Source organism: Pollicipes pollicipes, unplaced genomic scaffold (genome assembly GCF_011947565.3).
Source record: "Pollicipes pollicipes isolate AB1234 unplaced genomic scaffold, Ppol_2.1 Scaffold_7231;HRSCAF=8579_pilon_pilon_pilon, whole genome shotgun sequence".
NCBI classification, from domain to species: Eukaryota; Metazoa; Arthropoda; class Thecostraca; order Pollicipedomorpha; family Pollicipedidae; genus Pollicipes; species Pollicipes pollicipes.
Window position 1 is genome coordinate 13,924,800 of NW_023597034.1, and position 21,837 is coordinate 13,946,636.

Sequence of the window (21,837 nt, forward strand, 5' to 3'; positions counted from 1 at the left end):
TGTCGTTCATCCAAGCTATGCGTACGCGCGGTTTTGATTTTTTAACGATGTGTTTGATTTTCCAAAGCATATGCTCATGTATGTAAGGTAGCGTTAAGAATCCGTCTTCCAATAGGACGTGCTCCCGCCTCCTACCACCCATCCCCCACGCGCTCTAGACATTTTTTGAACTTCTTCCATCTTTCTCCCTAAAAGTCGCGGAGAATATTCGCTGCCCAGCAGCAAAGCCCATATTTTGTTTGTGCTCTTTCTGTTCTTTTCACTGCTTGATGAGTCGTTTACAGCCCTATGTAACATATGACGAAATATGTTGCGCTTAGTGGAAGTTGGATGCACAGATTCGCAGTGCAGAATTATACCAGAGGCGGTAGGCTTGATAAAGAGCTCCGTTTCTAATGTTGTGCGGTTGTTCCTCCTGTCCACCCTCACTAGCGTAACCAAACATGGGACCCTCTTTCCTCCCCCTGTATGCTCTATCGTATAAGCTAGATTTGGATGCTCCTTGTTCACGAACCTTAAAACTCTTCAAATGCACGCTGTCCGTGCGTCCATACCCCAGCATAATCAGTGATGTATCAAGCTAAGGAAATAGGTTTTAATCGGCTGGCGGCCACGCGCTCTAGGTGAGAGTATTGGTATCGTTTCAATTCGGTCTAAAAATATTATCGCCAGAAGAGGAACGCATGGGTTCCCCATTCCTTCTCCCAATTTTTGTCGGCAGAAGTCATCTCCGAACGAGAAATCAACCGGGTCGCTCCCCCGCACTGAATGGGGGAGGCGGCCAGTTGCGACATTGTCGTGTTGTCTAGTATAATCCAGAAAAAGTCCTGACTACAAAGAACCCGGATTCCTAAACCTAGTGGGAAAAACCAGCACGTTTATGCCGAATTGTGCTTGGAAAAACCCTTTGCAAATGGGGAAAACCAGCACGTTTTTGCCAAATTTTGCGTCGAAAAACCTCACGGCAATGAGGAAAACCTGCTCGTTGGTAATTGAGCACGTGAAAACCTGACAATATTTACGTTGTGATATATAATTATCTAAATTGGTTTTGTGTAGGTATTCGAAAAGGAGCGCCAAGAGTTTAGGATGTGTGTCGCCCAGTATGGTAGGCGGCGACAATGGGAAGTCTGTGTTTGTGTACTACACAAGTTTTTCACGGCAGCAGCATGTAGACTGGGCACGCCAGCATAACATGTGTTATCGTGTCTGACGCGTGGCAGAAGTGACAGTGGTGGTGGGTTGCGCTCTATGATATATGCGTGAGTTAGTTTTGTGTAGCCCATTGGCAGCCTGGCGAGAAGGATCTCCTTAAGGCGCGTGTTCTGGTTGCCTGAGCTCCAGGGTGAGAGTATTGATTTGATGTGTGCGTGTGTTGGCGGCCGTGTTCGTCCCATTCACGCTGTAGAAAGCAGCGGTATGTTGAATTTACAACAGTAAGATAGTCGGATACTAGGCAGGCAAGATGGTTTCGGGCTGGCATGTTGATACTTCCTTTTGCGGCAGCGTCGGCGAGGTCGTTCCCCTGGATTCCCGCATGGCCTGGTACCTAGAGGAAGACAACGTGTGACTCCGCTGGTAATGATGACAGTGTGAAGAGGATTTTGTGAATCAAAGGGTGCGAGGAATTGTGCAGTAGCTGATATGGCGTGCAGGGAAGAGCTGGAATCGGTGCAGATAACAGTTTGTTTGATGACAAGTTTTTTAACGTGGCAAGGTGCTGAAAAAATTGCCACTAATTCTGATGTGTATACCGTATGATAATCTGAAAGGCGTTTAGCTTTAGTGTAATTATTGCGTATATATGCTGCCCCCGTGCGGCCATCGCCTCGGGAGCCACCAGTATAGATGTATGCATATGTATGGTGCTCATTCCGAAATTCTGCAAACAGGGACTGGGCCTCCGTACTTGTAACGATGCGTTTTTTTGTGCGTAAATAGGGACCGAATCGTTGCAGGGATGTCGAGCCGGAACGGGACGTGGTGGAGGCGTGGGCAGCATGTAAATGTGTGGCAGTCGGAATATGCGTTGTGTTTGTGTTACGCGGGCGCTGATTGTGAAGTGCTTGCTGCGTTGTGAAGTGGGTGTTGTTAGTGTTTTGAAAGTAGGCTGTGTGGGTCTGGCAGCTGCCCGCGCGTAAAATCTGAAAGTTGTTCTTCGCGTCGGTGTTTGAGTGGTGGTATGTGTGCGTCCGCCAGTAGGCTGGCTGTGTTTTTGTTGCTGAAGGTTGTGTGAGTAGCTCACGAATTTGACGAGGACGACGACACCACACAGAAAAAATCAAGGACGATAAAGACCACAAATGCAAACTCTCAACCTTTCAGAAGAACACCTTCCACAAGCAAGCAAACTAAACCGACGTCAAAATCTAAGAGGAAGCTACAGCGTAACCCCCGTGTAAGACGCTTGACGCAAGAGAATGCGAAACACTCAACTCCTTTTTTTACTTAAGCTAAAATGTCCTTAGATGCTGACTGCGTTTGCGCAAAGTTCAGGCCTTTGGGTAGAAGATTAAGTCCTGCGGTATTAAGTTCTACGGACTTCGAAAAAAAAACATGAAAAATCGAGTAGGATCATTGCCAGGAAATTTTGAATTCACTTCTGCTATTGAACTGATAAAGGCATGTTGCCGAAACATCAACCCAACTATATCTTCATTCTCCAAGTTTTTCTCCGAGGAATAAGTAGTTTCTCCGTAGTGTGACTCGTCGGGTGGTTGAATATTCCATCCGATGTGAAAAAAATGTTGCATCCTCAGATGTGCGCCAAAGTTTTCGCATCTAACTGCGTCGTCTGAATGTCTGTTTCTCTAAATTTTAAGAATGTTTGCTTGGTCACCAATACGGTAGTTAGTGGTATGAGATTGAGTCCCTAGCCTAGTTTTAACTTCCTTGCACGTTGTGCGCGTGTTCCACGGTGGCTCGTGTTACATTAACGAACAGCCTTTAACACACTGGACGGTTGAGCACCTGTGGCAGTGCCGTGCCGTACTGTCAGGCAGATCCTGTGGAGCAATCATGTTGAACACCGGTCCGTTATCAACTAGACCTCTGCCGGGCACTAGTCCCGGTGATTGCCGTCACACTTGACAGACATTCAGGCTGGAATGGGCTCTGTTATTGGGTGGTGCTTTGGAACACAAGCTTGGCTGGCCTTATAATCTCAGGCAATCAAAAATAGGAAGTGTAACACCCTCCCTGGTCTGTGGAGGATGATACACTTCCTTACTAGCAGTCTAGTTGAATCCCAAATGGCTTGGCTCACGTGAAGGTCATTTCGTATTTAACTAAAGAGTTCTTATTAATTTCAAACGTGCTGTAAGCATTTCTCATGCCCATATTCGTAAACACTGAAATGATGTCGCTCCGATACATCGATCAGGCCTCTCAGCACGCCGTAGATTATTTCTGCACTCGCTGAACTGTCAGCGAGTGCAGCGCGCGCCGTGGGCGCCTACGCCACTCAGGCGACGACACCAGTTTGATGACTCTGCAGTTGGAGCTATGGGGTCTGATGACTGCAGAAGACGCGTGAGACGACTGGTGAAACCCCTCGAAGCCGTAGCCGTGGCTGAAATATACTGCCAGGGATGTGGTCATCCTGCTCTCGTTACCGCCGGAAACATCTGAAATCATTCTGAAACGATCTCGGCCGAGGTATCTCGTTTTCACCATTTTTGCTTTCTCTTCCAGTGTCACAGCACTGTTCAGTTCAGGTGGTGCATATTTTCTTTCGTAGGGTGACGACGAGGTTAACCTACCTGATCCCTATCACGTGGCCATAGTCGAATGCTCTTCAGTCCGTTTCTGAATAGATTGACTAAGTTCGAGTGCTCTTAGTCTGTCTCTTATATGTGTCAACTTAGAGTTTTGAAAGCTCTGCAGCCTGCCCCTGAATATGTGAAACTTTGAGCTTGGAGGCGGTTGCATGCGCCCTTTGGAATAAGCTTGCAAGACCTCGTCATGCGAGAGCAAGTTAAATGCATGCGATGCCGGGCTTTTCAGGGAGAGTTGGCGTTTTCTTATCACATTTCCGATCGGTGATTACTTCCACAATTATAATAGACCTGCCGTTGATTCGGCGCCCAGCAGCGATGATCATCAATCGTCTTTATAGCGTGCCATGCTAATTGCGGCGCGGAGTTCATGGCCATTTCGTGCTCCGTGACCCTGTGCCTGCCGGCTCATCCCCCTGCTGCGCGGGCGATTATAATGCTCGTGTCACCGGATCAGTAACACGGGCGTCGTAAACACCGGCGACTGAGGCTCGGCGCTCTCTCCGTTGCCAGCGGCGGCGGCCGCTGTGCGTGCGCCGCTCGGTGAAATAGAAGGGTAGCGGATGACGGTGAGTGGGGTCGCAGTGGCCCTCTCTCTCTCCCTGCGCTACCTCGCCGGATCCGCTGCGGTGAACAGTGAAGGCCGAGGCTGTACGTTCGGCCCGTCCGCTCTCTCACGTTACACGACGGACGAGTGTGTCACACGCCGTCGAGCCGGCTCTCTCATGGTACACGACGGACGAGTGTGCCACACGCCGTCGAGCCGGCTCTCTCATGGTACACGACGGACGAGTGCGCCACACGCGGTCAAGCCCGCTCTCTCATGGTACACGACGGACGAGTGCGCCACACGCGGTCAAGCCCGCTCTCTCATGGTACACGACGGACGAGTGCGCCACACGCGGTCAAGCCCGCTCTCTCATGGTACACGACAGCGGAGTGCGCCACACGCGGGCGATAACCTTCTTATCACGTCTCCATGCTTCTTAGGAGACATGGCTGCCTCACCGATGAGTGGAGAGCTGGGCGGTGGCCGTACGGACACCCTCCTGCACGCTAGTGCGCTGTCCCTGGGGACCTGCCTTCATTGCAATACACGGTATTGCAAGAAGAGGTTTCTCACTTGGGAAGGTTTCTCACTCTATCTTACGCCTCCGTACCGAACTAGTTCACTACGCCTCCTGGTCCACCGCCGGTGTTCTCCGGTGTTCGATGCTTTACGACTGAAAGTGACCTACGGTCCGGCTAGCCTGTAGGAGTACCGTAAGGGCACATGTCCAGTTGGGAGAATAAGTTAAGCATTGCTATACCAATTCTCGTGTCAACAGATTTTCCCAAACCGACATTGAGCTGTGGGTTAATTCGACAGCATCCTACCGCAACTGCTATGTGGTCGCTTGAGGCAAGTCTAAAGCTGCAACTAAGCGACTTTACATAGAATCGGGGCTTATGAATCGGTGTCCCTAAAAGTAAAATTTATCGACTGTGCATTAACCCGGGACCAATAAAATCGGCGCTTCACTGCATTTGAGCCCCTTTCTCATAACGCAGCCATATGAACTTTACAACTTTCCTTCAGTTTCAGGATAATCTGTCATCAAAATGGCACCACTGCGTTGTCTACAAAACTTCTGGGTCTGCAGTTGATTGACGCATTCAGTTCTTGAGCGCCATAGCACTTGATTGAATTTATCAGCTGACAAGACAATTTGCGTATCTCATTCCCTACCTGAGTGCAGCGCATTATTGCACATGCCGTCTCAAAACCCACCGCCACACATATGCAGGACAGACCTCAATACTGCTGGTAGTGCGAGTTCCGATGCCTTTTAAGCGTTTCTCTATGTGCGGAGCAGCCATCTCTTACGTGCCCGCCATCTACGGCTGGTCCATGCTGTCACGAAAAAGACGATGTCATTGTCGTCAAGACGCGTGTAGGGTAGCCTTCTCTCGGTTCAGGTGAATTAAGCCCTGTGCTGCTGATATGCCACTTACGCGCTTCGTGTGCGTTTCTCGTCGGACCTGGGCGAATTCATGCCAACGCAAAACAAGCATGTAGGATAACCTCCTTTTGATCCAAATGCATTCAGCCCTGTACTGACATGCCACTCTGTCTCGCAAAAATGAAGAGCGTTTAAATGTGGGCCCACAAAAATGAATGCGCGTTCCACATTACATAGCCGGCGTGTATAACGGCTCCTCAATCCCGATATTTGCTCAGGGACTTTCTCTCAGCGCATGGTCAAGACTGACGATAGCCTCAGGCCGCCTTCTACATACACCATCTGCTACTCCGGAATTGGGTCTCATTACCCCTACGTTACATTGACCTGCGCTCGCTCTCTGACCAGGACACGGACACACGTTTAAGGTATTTCATCTCATTGGTTAGACCACCAACTTCGCAACATCGTCGAGACTTTGGTCGGCACCATTTCAATCCCCCTTTATTCTAGGTGAGTTCGTTAAATTTTGACGGACACGACACTGCCGCACTCCAAAATAGAGCATTACACTCTGACATGCAAGGGGTGTTCGCCGCACTCGCGACCAGATGAATGAGCTTATGGTGGTCTTCATATGTGCAGCTGCCAGGGATGTCCAGCTTGGCCGAGCTGAACCCCGTTGGCATCATTGCAACCTGGTGCAGCGCTGGCCGGCGCTGCATCTCAAGCCTTGAAGCCTCATCTACATCTCATGGTCATACGTCGACATGACGGAGGCATAAATATGCTCTATCCCCACATTTTCTAGAGTCGTAGTTCCTCCCAGGATAACGTCCTAATGCAGGATCAAATTCTGGCACCTTCACTACACCTCAGTCCTTAACATACCACAGACAGCGAGTCGTTATTTTTGCGCCACTGGGCGCAGTACCACACCAAATTTTGTCACAGTATATGGTATCAAACCAACCGCACATTCGGCAGCTTGCCTGTCCCTCGGTATTCTGGGAATTAAAATTCGAACACTCTACACATTGAGTTCAAAATAAACCACCATGGGTTTCACACGAACACCGTTCGCCACGGATTCACACCGTTCACTGCGGACTCACATTATTCACCACGGAATCACACCGTTCACCAAGAACTCGCGCATCATCCCGCCACCACGAAATGCACGGTCTGGTGGTTAGAGCGGATCCCACGCACGGCCTTGCGCACATCTCCTGACCCGAGGACGTCCTGGTCGTCCACGCACACCTCCGCGGATCACACTGGCCATGACGCACGGGACAGACTGAGTCCACAGCACCGCAGGTACCGCCGGCCGCCGTCCTCACCTGCGGTGCCCGAGCACGGCGCTCACCAATCACAGAGCGGCTCAGGAAAACGCTGCCTGCCGGACCGAGGCGCGCTGTCCATGCGTGGGCATAGAGTGGTTATGCGTGGCGTATAAGCACAGGGGCTTTTGTGCAGAAAGTAAGGATCATTTAAGACAAGGGTGACAGGCTACAACTCAAGGGCTTTTCGGACCCGCTCGCTCGTTATACGCGAGTGACAAAAATATGAAATTCTCAACAACTCCCTTATTTTTTTAAAAAATATGCTCAAGTACACCTAACCATCCCACCGCCGCTAACAATGTTTGAATTGCTTCCTGCACCGCTTTGCTATCGGTTAAGCCTTCTCCTCAGTTCTTTAGTCGCGCCCTCTGGGTGGTTCGAAACACCCAGCCGGTTTTCCGGTTCAAGCGTTGGTACAAGACTAAACATGTTTTTTACTTAACAAAGACTGCTAAAGGAAATGGTAGCGTGTCTGGCTCACCAGAAAGAGCGAGACATAGCACTCACAACACTCAGGGATATGATCAACACCTGTACAGTGGCGCTGGCACTGGAAAACTACAAGGACCGACCGTCCATCGACAGTCACATTTCATCCCGGTTATACCGGGATGAAAGGCATAAGTCCTTACATGTTTGAAGAAGGGAGAGAGAGAGAGAGAGAGAGAGAGAGAGAGAGAGAGAGAGAGAGAGAGAGAGAGAGAGAGAGAGAGAGAGAGAGAGAGAGAGAGAGAGAGAGAGAGAGAGAGAGAGAGAGAGAGAGAGAGAGAGAGAGAGAGAGAGAGAGAGAGAGAGAGAGAGAGAGAGAGAGAGAGAGAGAGAGAGAGAGAGAGAGAGAGAGAGAGAGAGAGAGAGAGAGAGAGAGAGAGAGAGAGAGAGAGAGAGAGAGAGAGAGAGGAGAGAGAGAGAGAGAGAGAGAGAGAGAGAGAGAGAGAGAGAGAGAGAGAGAGAAGGGGAGAGAGAGGAAGAGAGGCTCGAATCCTACAACCGAGCCTTTTATACTCCCGAAAAGTGGTCGGTAATGGTTGGGTAAGGTCAGCCGGCCCGACTCTGACGGGTAATTGTTCGCCAGGCGTGAGTGACGCAGCTGCCACGCTGGACTGTCGTTCCATGGCGACACTCGTCTCCTGTGTCCGCGGTCGCATGGTCTGACACTGTTGCATCCGGTGCGTGGCACGACGTGGTGGCTGTGTCGAGCAACAGGAGACACTGCGACGTTCGGCTGTGGCGACGCGGTGGTCTTGCCAAGCTGCATGTTGCTTGGGTTGCGTAGCATCGGATGCAATCCCGTCCTTACCCGGGAGGGCTCTTCCCCCCCCCCCTCCCCTCCCTAGGTAGGCGGTCATTAGCCTTGAGTGCCGGCTTTCGGGACGGGCCGGTCTGGCGGCTCGGCGACGGTGTGCCGGTCGCTGAGCTGGGGCGTAGCACAGCTCTTATTTCTCACACGGCATTGCCCTGAAATTGCGCCCAAACTTTTCAGAAGCCTCTGGGGAATTCATTGCGCATGTTTCGAACCAACAACGTGTCTTTAACATGTCTGGCCATGTCTGATAACGTGTCTCTGACGTCACTGGTCATTAACAGCGACCAGTGACGCAGGAAGTGCCAGTCACGCAGGGGCACGTGTCCTTCCTGAGGTCTCCAGGGGTCCTTCGGGCCCCTCGGGACCGGTGATTCACGGTCCGATTTGAGGGCTCGAGGAGGCTGGCCGGAGGTTGTGTTAAAATGAATGTTCCACATTCGAAGACCTTCAGGCAAGCAGCAGACATTGATGGAAAAGCTCACGTATACCTGTATTGGTAGACTATTAACACGCACCCGAGTGGCCGCCTGAGTACGACCTACGCTCGGGTGGGGGTTAATTTCACCCCCCTGAGATCTCGTAAACTAAGATAGCTAAAACACCAAGTTAAAAGGGCGGGTTGGCCTACATGTGAATTCACTTGTATCGAAATTTGAGGTTCCTAGGTCACGCCCTTTGGGGCCAAACAAGGTACACTCCAGACTGGTGTCCAAAGTGCCACCAGATCTTCTCACTCAACCGCCGTGAATCTAGGTATATGTTCTCCCAAACAAGTTCATGGGATTCATTCAATTTAGGTGACCTTGTTCGACATTTCAAAGGTCAAGGTGAGCAAAAAAAAAACAAACACGTCGTTGGTGCTATTTTTTCCACTCGATTATTTCCAGGGATTACGCTATAGGCGGTATGCTTTTAGAAATAAAATGTCAGCCTTGGTCATTTTAGGTCAGCGACCTGATATTCTGACCTTCAAAAAGTTCACGGAAGATATCTGTCGCGCTCCCGTTTTGTTAATAAATTTCAAGTGATGAGCACCAAAAACTGCTACCTAAAGCAAGCTGACGAGTAAGATGCTAGGTTAGCTTTCGCCTCGGTCTGACCATGTCTGACCTTAGGTCGATGGAATTTGTTTCAATTGTAAATCAAGTGCATTGTAATTGTAACCCAGTGCATCGTGTATTGCCTAAGAAACTATCTCAGAGGTGTATGGGTTGGTCTTAAACCTCATTGTCGCACCAGATTGAATAATTCCCTAGAAATGGTCTTCGCGGACAGCCAAGGCCTAACTTTAACCTGCCATATCAGTGGCCTTACAGGGTGAATCTATATCTTTGTTTCAAAAGGTCCTCTGTTCAATTACTCTCAGTTATGCAAAGCTTGGTGCGGCTAAACCGCGCCGTTCGGAATTCATTCCAGAAAACAAAGTCGGGTTGTCACCTTGCCCCCCATATCCGAGCGCGCGCCAAGTGAAAAGGACGTAACGACGTAAATACATGTATTTTTGTTTAGCACGTCCTCGGGTGGGTGTTATGTTGACTTTTTTCTGGAATGTCTTCTGAACGGCGCGGTCTAGTCGTACCACACTTTGCATAGCTGGTGTGCAAAGCATGGGGCTCTTCTAAATTACAAAAAAAATTTTGGTGCAAATTTGCTTCTTAAAACGTTATTGTTTGAATACGTGACGAAGCGTTTTTATGACATAAGAATCGTTGCCAGGTTAGCCGTGTCAGGATTGCCACTAGCGAACGGCAGACTCACTTGTGGCACTTCAGGCGCTGCAAGACAGCTTTCGTCTTTGCGCTCGTCAGTTAATCTTATTAGTGGCATGTGCGCGTGATTTAGTCCTATCTCGGGCTGCTCTTGAATGTTTTGCCATGATGCTCTGATTTTCACTTGCAAATTTACATTTTTGGTTACAGCGCTTTTATTAACACGCGCTCTGCTGGCCGGCTGAACAACCTTCGCTCGGGTGGTCGTCAATTTCACTCCCCTGAGCTCTCAGAAACCAGCAGCGCTAGAGATGACAACACAGAGCGCAGCTCACGTCGACCCATTCGGTGCCCATACTCCTGTCTGGCGAGACCTACGCAGGTGGCTTGCTCCTTTTGCGGCCCCCAGCCAAGGAGTCATTTTCTCATCACTTTTCCGGTCGCTCTCGTTTCAAAAACACACCACTTAGTTAGTTTTATTGTTCTCTTCCCGCTCCTCCGTATGGGGAAGCGTGGTAAGCGCAGGGACAACACCGACACGGACTCAAATTCGGCCTCCGACATTGATAATGCCCTGGATACAGGCGACGGAAATGCCGCTAGCCCCCCTTTGACTGCCACTTCAGCTGATGACCTTCGCGCGCCCCAGGCCCATTCTGTTGGTTCACGGACATCCGCCACGATGTGTGGACAGCAGCCGTCTCCATCCAACGCCCCTGGTTCCGACCCTCGCTCATCTTCGACCACTCCGGTGCCAAAAAAGAACTCGGAAACTTATATTGATCCTCTCGGCTCATTTGTGCTTGCGAAACCAACAGGCGAGAACGTTTCCTTCCGGGGAATCAATGTTTTCTGGCCGAACAAACAAATTCGGGGTATTTGTGGTGCATCTGACCTGGGCATTGAAAGTGCGGCAAACGGCTCTCTGGTCTTTAAAACGAAAACGCGTTCTCAGACAAGGGCATCCTGAAAACTGCCGAGTTCTGCGGAAAAACTGTCACCGTCTCGCTTCACCACGCGCGGAACACCACCAAAGGTAAATTTTTGCTCTGGAAAAGCGATTCATGACCGAGAACGAAATTCGGAATGGGCTTTGCGCTAAGAGGGTCTGTCGCGTCCGTCGTCAAACGACATTCAGAGATGGCTAAAGGGGTGACACCAGTCTGACAGTTCTCACTTTTCAAACAAATCATCTGCCTGAACCTCTCATTGCTCGCCATTTTAGCTGATCTGTCCGGGTTTTCAATCCAAACCCACCGCTCTGCTTCAACTGCCAACGATTCGGTCATGGGAGCGAAACTTGCAGGCAGTGCTCGTTGTCAGAAGTTCGGCGTGGCCCCACATGATGGCTCTGCCTGCAGCGCACCGACGAAGTGCCTAAGCTGTGGCAACCCGGGACATAATGCCAATTTATCGCAATGTCCTGTATGGTAGCGAGAGAAAAGAGATCTGTGCTGTCAAGGCGACGTCAGGTTTGTCATACCCCCAGGCACGACGCATCATGGAATAAAAGATATCCCCGCAGCCAAACAAAACATATGCACAGGAAGCAAAAGTCACGATGGTGACATGCCGGACACAAACTGACTCTATTCCCTATATGTCCTCTCTGAAGGTTCTCATCCTCGTGCCCCTGTTTCAACTGAGTCGACCACGCATACTCAGACGGCCAATACTGTCGAGTCGCCCCTGGCTGAGCGTTCGGGCACTCAGGCGCCCGTGAACTCCCGTCCCCAGGCCGGCTGGCGCTCCAGCCCTCCGGCTATGCGTGGTCCGTGCCCGGCTCAAGCCGTTCGGCGTTCCAGCCCTCCGGCTACGAACGGTCAGCAGTCGGTCCCTCTGGCCGCCGCACGAACGGCCGCCTCCCTCCCCCTGCGCAGTGCCTACAACGCGCCTGAGCGAAGACTGCCGGTCCCGACCCCCGTGAGGGTGGCCGTGGGCCGGCCTCGGTCAGTTTCGTTTGGCCGATTCCCACCGACCAGTGGGGATGAGTCAAACCACCGTCAAATGCAATTTGTCTTCCAGTGGAATCTTCGTGATTTAATTTCAAAATGGTCTGAAATGAAAACATTGTTTTGCGTCATTAGCTCCCATCGTTATCGCCGTGCAGGGAACCTGGTTTCTTCCTACCGACTCATATAACTTTAAAATGTCAAGTTATTCCTCATATCGTAGTGATGACAGCCGGTGAGCGTCGCCAAGGTGGGGTGGCACTTAATATGAAAAGCGAAATAACACACGTGCACCTTGCACTCACCCACGCCTCTACAGACTGTTGCATGTTCTGTGGACTTCATGGCCGGAAAATCGGTGTCTGTTCTGTGAACTCTCTCCCAACTTACGATAACGCGAAGCTATCACAGCTTAGCCACCTTATCACTCACTTTCAAAACCCTACTCATATTATCAGAGATTTTAACGGTCACAGCCCAGCTTCAAGTAACGGGACGGGGCAGGACATGACCAGATAAATTTCAAGGCGGCTTTAGAGGAGAGCTGCTACCTAAAAGCCTATACATGTAACTAAGGTCTCAACTATTTCGCAAACATCACCTGGCTTTCGTCGGCTGCGCGGAGGCGCGCGACGCCGCTACCCCGGCGTTTCAGGCGGGTGGAGGGAGAGCAACGGGTAACGCAGGGCGGCCACAGGATAGCGGAAGGTGTCTGTTGTGCGATATGTCCGGTAGTGAACTTGCGTGTGCATTATGAAATCGTTAAAACACCCACATGTCTGGACCCGATCCAGACCCAAACTATGGTGCTTGATATCTGCGAAAACACCTTAAGCTCGGCCAGTTGTTCGGTCAGCGGCGCAATCTTGCAAAATGAGTTGATGGAGGGGGGGGGGGGGGGGGGGGCGGAGCAGAGCAAGGTGACACAACCTTCCTACAAAAGGGCAATAAACCAATTTGTCCCCAGATTTGACCCACTTTAAGGGTTGGGAAGTAGACCCTTACCCCCAACTGAATGCGGAAATGTAGCCGCGTGCAGCATTATCAGTTTCGAGTTCCCAAGTCGAGTTATCAACCTTCAGTATACCAGGAGTCATTGTTAGCCGACGTTATAAAGCGACCGTTCATGATATTGCTGGCACTCGGTACTTCAAGCTGTGCTGATAATGAATGTCATCATAGCACTCAGTAGTGTCTCGCAGACTTCCTGTTGACTTTTGTCCCTTTCCACTTTTCGTCTTTTGACTTTTATATGCCGACCTATCCCCGTGGACTTTTATCCCTGCCGGCTTTAAGTCCTCAGACATTCGTCCAATTCGACTTTTCCCCATCGGTCTTTCCTTGATTCACTTCGGATTCGAGTTTATCATTGCCGACTTTTTGTCGTTCGACTTTCCTCTTTTCTTTCTTTTGCCCCTGCTGACTGCCATCTCTTTAAGCTTCTTCCCGATTCGATTTTTATCGTGTTCGCCCTTTAATCCGTCGACTTTTTCCACCCGAGTTTTTCATTCAACTTTCTGTCCGGACATCTTGAGGTGGGGGAATTTGTGTGCCTTTTCTACATTATGCATGTCTGGGTAACTGTGAATTAGGTGGCTCGAAATAGTCTGCAAAAGATCACGGCGTCTAGCTCGGAAACAAAATGATCCCAGTCACGTGCCTGGTGTCATCTGCAGCGACCAACGCCGTTCGACTGCACTTTGGTATTACGGAAAGTCTTATCCTGGCCATCGCTGTTTTTGCTGTTAAGATTATCTGTACTGTAAATGTGTTCCATAAATCCTTCGAGAGTAATGCTTTTCGAGACGAGCTCGTTTTCGTTCATCTTTCGGCCGCTATCTGGTGTTAGCTGCGGATGCCATCCCCACCTGGATTACGGAGACTGCGGGTCCGTGTGCGAGCGCTGGGTTGTAGTGCAAGATAAGCTAGGGGTTGAGCGGTGATAAATTGACGAAAACTACAAGATAATCACAAACGGGCTTTTCACCATACTTGGTCGACTCTTTTCTCGAGGTTAGATTAGGGGGAGCGGCTGAACCCCCCTGCCCCGTCTGAATAGGAAACAGCACCCCTTGTTCTTAAAACTGCGAGCGCGCGTGCTCAAAACTAGGTCGCACTGTCATTTTCAACTCGATTCAGAAGAAAGGACAAACACCTCAGTCGCACATGAGCTGGCCATATCAATGCAAGTTTTGACCCCGTTTCGACCTGCGCAGACGCGCAATCCAGAGGGCCCCTCAATATCTGTATAGAACCCCGAAAAAATCCGGCAACAACCGTTTTCAACGCACATTGATTTTGAAGGGGCTAAACGAACCGTCGTGAAATAAAAGCGCCGTTGGTTTATTCGATGCAGGCATTGAACACCGCGTGCATTCATGTAATCAGCTTCTAAATACCAGCGTAACTAAATCTGCTTGCACCTTCTCGTCCCTGTTTCAACTGGAGGGCATACACAAAACTTGATCCTTTAAAAGACAACCGGCTAAATCCTACGAATAGTTTATGGGAAAACGGGTAGGTGCTTTTCACCAGCAGGAGTCTTTGACGACCCGACTGTTGGTGAATGAGATATCTGGTCAGTGGGTCCGTTGGAGGGGCAGCGTGTGGTCGAGTGGGGGACATTTTTCCGCATTAGACAAGCTGGGAGAAGCCCTGCAATAACGCAGCCCGTTGTGCTGCCCTTTGCGTTAAATTTGGGCTGCCGGACATGTGTGAGGCAGCTCCACGGGACATCAGCGAACGTAACTAAAAAAATAGAACGGCTTCGAACTGCATCGAACTCCCTTTGTCCAACCCAGGACGCGTTTACGGGAGGTTCCAAACATTGTCTTGGTGCAAACATGTGCTCCGGTTCGACTGTATTCACCAACTTGCACCACTGGATAATTATTAGAATCGTCAAAGATCCAAAACGGTTGCCTCGCTCAGGGATGTCTAGGAACGCACGGGAACAGCTTCAACCCTCTACAGATCACTTGGGCATGTCATCGTCATTACAGTCCATGGAAGATGCACATGGGTCGCTAAGCAGTGAGCTAACGAAATGCGCATGGTTCGCGAGGCATTGAGCTAGCCAGATGCGCATGGTTTGCGAGGCAGTGAACTAGCCAGGTGCGCATGGTTCGCGAAGCTGTGAGCTGGCCAGATACGTATGGGTCGCGAACCTGTGAGCTAGCCAGATGGGCTGGCATAACAGAGAGCGCTTGTGCTGCGATCCACATCACCAGTCGAACATCGTTATAAAGTGATCACTTGACAATATTCAGCATAACCGTACGTCACAACCACGCACTGCAGCAGCGGTCCTCAAGTCCACGTTCAATAATGGTCCTTTCAACTGTGTCCGGCCCCATAAGGCCAGCAAGTTTTGCCTGCAAAACAAACTAATGAACCAGAACAAAATAAACCCTCAGGCTGAACCGATAATTGCTGTCCTTGTACCGAGGTGCGCAACCAGTGAGCATGGGCGTACACAAACCTAACAGCCCCTCTGCGTTACACATACGTCTAGGCATTGTCCCGTGGGCTACATCATGTCTATTCAATTCTCTTCAGAGTTAAAGCTTGTTTATCCCCGGCTCATACGAACACATCCTGTGATACCCATCGATATATGATCTTAACGTGCAATGGCTGAATAACTAAACCATACACTTGCATGCTAGCCTATATGCTGTAATGACACGCATAACATCAATATATGCACTATTGTACCATGCACCACGCGTCCAAAACAACCTCAGTCCCACATGCCTTGTGTGTCTGAGGATGCATCGGCGGTGGAGCGGCAGACAGCGGGGCAGGGTACGTTCATCCGACGGACCTGCGGTCCATGCTGCCCGTCTTGGGCAGAGCATGACGCCCGGGACATTGCATCCTAATCAGGACAGTGCATCCTGCCTAAGAGAGCGCGTCCCACCCGAGCCAGTGCGGACCCACCAGGGGCGATACATCCTGCCTAAGAGAGCGCGTCCCACCCGAGCCAGTGCGGACCCACCAGGGGCGATACATCCTGCCTAAGAGAGCGCGTCCCACCCGAGTCAGTGCGGACCCACCAGGGGCGACACATCTTAGACCGGGCGGCGCAACACGCGTCCGGGGCAACACAAAATACGGCTCGGATCAATACACATTTGTGAAAAGCAAGCAGTGTAAATAGGTACTGATTTACAAGTTATACCGTACTTGATTTAATGTCAAGTACTTCACTGCATGCAAGTACGGTGTTCTAGATTTCGTGCAGCTGAATGCGTCCTTTCGAAAATGTCCAAAAACCTCCATCCCCAGATTCCACGACGGCTGCTGAACACTTAAGCTCTCGAAGTGAACGGATGGTTGGTGGCGCTGTGGCGCCATTAGCACATATGACCATTAACATTCTGCCGTATGCTCCGCTAAGCATTGCAGTGCTCCACGCAAAGGCAGTCAGAATGACAACAACACACCAGCGGCGTCCATGCGCGCCGGGTAGACGGCTGTGAGGCAAAGGTGCGCGTTTGAGACGACACGAATCGGCCACAGCTGCAGCCAGCCAAGTCCACGGACCGTGACGAGCCTGGCCAGTCGACCGAACCTAGGCGGCCGAGCCGACGCCGGCGCCTCCACCGCCGCCACACCGCCAGGGCCGTCACCACACTCACCCCCGCGGGATGTCCCACAGAGCACTCGCCTGCATCCGCGGCACGTATCACAGAGGCCAGGCTACGCTGCCCCCGACACTCGACGATTGCACATCCAGCACCATCGACACCACGCGCCGCGCCGCACCGCAACATGCCATCTCCCCTAGAGCACCAGGTCGCACCGAATCGGTGATCCCCCATGGTTAGCCTTGCGCGCTTGCCCAGCGGCGCACACTACCACCTACATAACGTAACCAGCCACCCGGTAGCCAGCCCCGTGTCGCGCGCCGGGGCGCGCCGGCCAACACCGCGGTGTCCGGCGCCACTACCGGGGCCGCCTGGCGCGCAGCAGGCGCAGAGCCAGCTGCAGCACCAGCGGCCAGCAGAGCAGCAGCAGCAGCGAGCGCGCCGACAGCTCCGGCACCTGCCACCAGGGGCGCTCCTGCAACGGTCTGAGCGTGAGGTCGGCACCGGCCGCGGCTGCCGGGCGCTGACGTCAAGAGGGGCGCTCAGTTTGGCCGGAGGCGTCGCCAGAATTGTCACCAGCCCATCCCACTCGAGGCCAACAGACACTGATGTCGACAGCACGCGAGCGTCCGATCAACATCCACCGCACGCGCACAACGCATACATCCACCAACACGAGGGATCGTCGGTCTCATCCAGAGGCGTCCGATCGATCCCGAGGCAAATCCAATGACCACTGCCGTGGAGCGCGGCGACCGACTGACCTTGACCTGGGCGCGACCGGAGGCGGCCTCCAGCGCGCGCAGCCGGCCCGTGACGGTGTCCAAGTCGGCCCGCATGTCACGCAGCAGCGCGCGCAGCTCGTCGTGCACCTCTGCTGACAACGCGCCGTCATTGGACGGGGATGGCGCGCGCGGGTGACACCAAACCTTGCCTGCCGCACCAGGCGGCAAACGCATGGTCAACGTCCACTGCTTGAAACTGATGCGAGTTCATCGACTAGTTACAAAAACGAACAGAAGACGGTGGAAGGCCGTGAAGGATGGATCAAGGTGCAAGCCTGGTATGTCTCTTTGCTGTCGGTGTGAAACCCAGGAAGAGTTTTGAACTGGTAAAGTGCCCATACGTGGTAGAATGACAGCAACGGATAAAATACTTCGGTTGTGACGCTACGTGACTGAAAGTCAAACACCATGCAGTCCTTACAAATCCATAAAACCAGACCACGGCCGGAGAGTTGACTGACCGAGACGCTGAGCACATTCCGAGCAATGATTCCATCGGCGATCGTCATGCTGTTCAAAAGTTTTGACCGAGTACGACACAGCCTCTGTGACACACCTTCCGCGACGTTATGACACAGCTTCTGCGAGGCTTTATGACACAGCCAATTTGCCGCCCCAAAAACTCTGATCAGTATGGCTACGCACTGATCATGAAGAACTCCCACGATATGGCTGGATATCCCAAGTGCTGGGAGAGTTAAAATCACCATCGAGAAAGTGGCAAAAGACTGATAACCATTCCAACCCAATATGCTGTCGACTTCCTTCCGGAGATGATTCTCCACTACTACCCCACTCTCTCCGGCCAACACATAAGAAAACACAGCTACAAACAGGCTATCAGCAACATCCAGCACGGGCTCAGAGGGTAAACAATTCTCCTACCCGACCGAGCCCAGCGCAAATGCCCAGACCAGTCCGCTGGGACACAACTGTGATCAGGCGTTCGACTGTAACCATAGCAACTGTAATCACACACGCGTTTGACGCCATCCGGCCCGTCGGCAGCCGTCACGGCTGGTGGCGCCACCTACCCGGACAGACGGTGACTCCCCCTGCGGCATCCTTGGCCGCCTCCAGGCCGGGCCTCGCGCAGGCCGTCTCCAGCCGTCCATCCTGGAGGAAATGCGCGTCTCCAGTGACGTCACGCGAACCGGTGCACCTGCTGTACTGACATCACGCGGACCGATGCCCCGCTCTACTGACGTCGTTCGGACCGATGCACCGCTGTACTGACATCACACGGACGGTGCACAACTGTACTGGCGTCATACGGACCGATGCACCGCTGTACCGACATCACACGCACCGGTGCACCGCTGTACTGACATCACACGGAACGTTGCACCGCCGTACTGACGCCATACGGACCGATGCACCACTGCAATGACGTCACACGGAACGGTGCACCGCTGTACTGACGTCACACGGGACACGGGAACCACGCATGCGTCCCGCGAGCAGGCCCAAACGGCAGCACGACCGCAGAACGGCGCAGACACCCAGCGGATGGCAGTATGGCCGCAGCATGGCGCAGACACCCAGCAGATGGCACCACGGCCGCAGCACGACGCAGACACCCAACAGATGGCAGCAAAAGCCGGCTCCAGGCTGAATCTTACAAGAGAGGACGGCTACACAAAACACTTCCGCACGACGTCAACCTTACACAATCAATGTACACTTTGTCAGGGGCAAGCCTAGCGCGCCATGCACAAACACGCTTCCACGCCCAAAACGCTTGTAACACAATTTATACGACACTCGACTTCTAAATGACACGACTGCTACACACACAGCTCAGCAACAGTACTTTCAGTCAAAACTTCTACCACACATTGCTACATATAAGGCTTTCAGCCAAAACGTCGCCACACTTCCACAAAAAGTCATAGAGGGCCCAAGAACAACCACAAAACTTCTTCGCGAATTACCACTTCGCGTCAAAGCTGCTATAGAGAAACTCCAACACGTTACTTCTTCTGCTAAAACTTAAATGGCGAACACATCTTTGCGACAAAGCTTACGCGTGCGAAGCACGAGCAGTGTGCCATCACACATCTGCTGCGGAAAAACCAATATACCAGCCTAACTTGACATGACCTGGCCTGACCTGATAAAACCAAACCAAACATATCCTGACATGACTCAATCAACCGTCGGTGTGGAATTCCCGCCCCGCCGTTCTTTATAGTGGCCGAAGTCTGGCGCTCAATGCTTTTTTCTTTGTCAGAAGGGGGTTCGACCTTGCAGGGGCCCCAACAGATTAGCGCGTCTTCTTGTGCGCAGCAAGTGTAGAATGTCATAATGTCATTCCGATCTTTCTGCACCCGCTTTTAGGGGCACCCTGGCACCACGCTTTGGAGGGCTGAAACGGGCCTTCGATACATTCGTGCGTCTGCTGTCACGTTTTCCTTCTACCCGAGCACACACTGGCCAAGTTTGTGAAAACCATCGCCTGCAGACATGAACTCGTGTGCGCCCTGGTCCAAGAAGAAGCTCGATGCCACCACGATAGAAACATAAAAATGGGACGGCTGATACTGATTTTCAATGCACAGTAATGCAGTGCAGCGGACTGGCCTCAGATAGCGGATTTGGCGTCGCCTGCCTCTCACCCTGGCAGAAAGGCCGGGCACCGCGGCAATAGCAACTAACATTGTTATATGCAAATGTTTGTGTTTTTGTTGCGATGCGTCATTACTGCCAAACCGGGGTGAGCTTCGACTATGCAGCTTTGATGCATGGCAGTCGTGTGGGGTAGAAGCTTTATCCGCAGCGGTTAAGTCGCGTCCAAATTTTGTCTGTACAACTTCGGTAGTGTATAAACTTTGACCGCAGCAATTTTGCTCGTGGACATGTCATGTGGCAGTTTTACAACGAGCGTTTTTGTTTTGCAGAAGAAGGCAATAATGTGTAGCGTTAGGCTATACGGCTTTGCGCTGTAGTTCATTTGTTTGTAAAAGTTGCATTGCTTGAACGTATTCACACTTAGATTCCTGTTTGCAGAAGTACTATCCCGTGTAAGTTATCTGCGTGAGTTTTGATGCGCATGATGACGTCGCGCAAGCGCTATGTCCGGATTACTTGTGTAATGCCGCGTATTGTCCACAAAATTGTTGGGCGTGGAAATTATACCGAGCAAAAGTGGTGTTGTACCAGATTTGTCGCTGTCATTTTCTGCAGAAGTCGTGTCGCGACAACGTACCAGTAATGTACGCCAAAGTTATGCGAATGCTAATGGTATCAATCTCGCGACCACCCAGATGACACGGCCAACAAAATAAACAAAACGCAGCTCATCGATTCTGTTGTGGGTCCCAAAGTAAGCAGAGTTGTTACCAGCTGTTCTGACCCGGTCAGCATCACAGACAGCGGACATAGTTGTCCCGCTAACTGAACGGTTCCCCTCATAAGCTATAAGACAGCGATATTGCTTCTGGCGACACACAATCCGGGCTCGTCTAACTCATGCCCGTCACGCCGCAACATTCCAGAGGCACGTCAGCCCAGGTGACGGGGAGACGGGACACAATACAGCGCGAGAGCGACCACCGACCAGTATCTGAGCGCCGGCCGAGTCCACAAGCTGAGAGAGAGTCTCGACACGCTGCTGCAGGGCGTCCAGCCGAGTCTGCGCCCCGTCCCGCGCCTGCACCAGCTCGGACCCCTGCGGCGGACCCGGCCCCCCCCGGTCAGGTCGGCACCCCACGGCCGCCCCTCGGCCGGACAGGTCAGGTCAGATCAGGTCAGGTCAGGTCAGGTCAGGACCGGTCACGACACGCACCGCATTCACGCCGTTCTCGGCCACACCGGACGGACGCCCACCTCCAACATGGGACAATGCTGTGGAAAGCACCAAGTCCGTTATGCGCAATATGAGCCGCACGTGCATCGTGGACCAGAACGCTGACATACGTTTCACTCGCTCTCCCAGAGTCACCGCTACACCTGCTGCAGCGGCCAGTCGCCTCCTCACCCCGATCGGGTCGTTGAACTCGTCGTCGTCGTCCGTGTCCGAGGTGGCCGCGCCGACCCAGCGCTCCACCTCCGGCGCGTGGCCGCCGTTGACGTCCGGCGCCGGCAAACCGTTGGCAGCCGGCGGTGTCGCGTGACCGTTGGTCGCGGCCGGTTCGTCGGCCACGTGACCGTTGGTAGTCGGCGCCGCGTCGGAGGAGAACCGGACGTGCTTTTTTTTAGCAGGCCGGTCGGCCTTTCCATCGTCGACGTACTCGTACACGGGGCCCAGCGTGTCCATCAGACTGGCCACGTCTTCCGTCAGCGACATGGTCTCCATCACCTGCGGCATGTCCCACGGCCGGTGGTGAGACGGCTCATTCACATCGTTTTCAACCGTGGTCTCAGTGGCCTGTGATGGTGACAGTGACAGTGACGTCACCAGAGACGTCAGTGAAGCATGTCATCGCTCTG

General features: G+C 52.3%; 1 protein-coding gene across 3 annotated transcripts in view; it reads right to left on the reverse strand.

Annotated features, from left to right (window-relative positions):
- Positions 1 to 14,878: 14,878 nt before the first annotated feature.
- The window catches only part of LOC119109455 (uncharacterized), a 31,999-nt gene continuing 25,040 nt past the window's right edge, over positions 14,879 to 21,837 (reverse strand). For 2 of the 3 annotated variants that reach the window (XM_037233080.1, XM_037233078.1), the window contains exons 6-8: positions 18,441 to 18,522; positions 17,386 to 17,555; positions 14,879 to 17,096 (exon numbers count right to left, since the gene is read on the reverse strand). In XM_037233080.1, coding sequence (XP_037088975.1) covers positions 16,980 to 17,096; positions 17,386 to 17,555; positions 18,441 to 18,522 — 369 coding nt within the window. In that variant the 3' untranslated portion in view covers positions 14,879 to 16,979. The remainder of the gene's footprint in view (positions 17,097 to 17,385; positions 17,556 to 18,440; positions 18,523 to 21,837) is intronic. The other variant, XM_037233079.1, reaches the window with a different exon arrangement.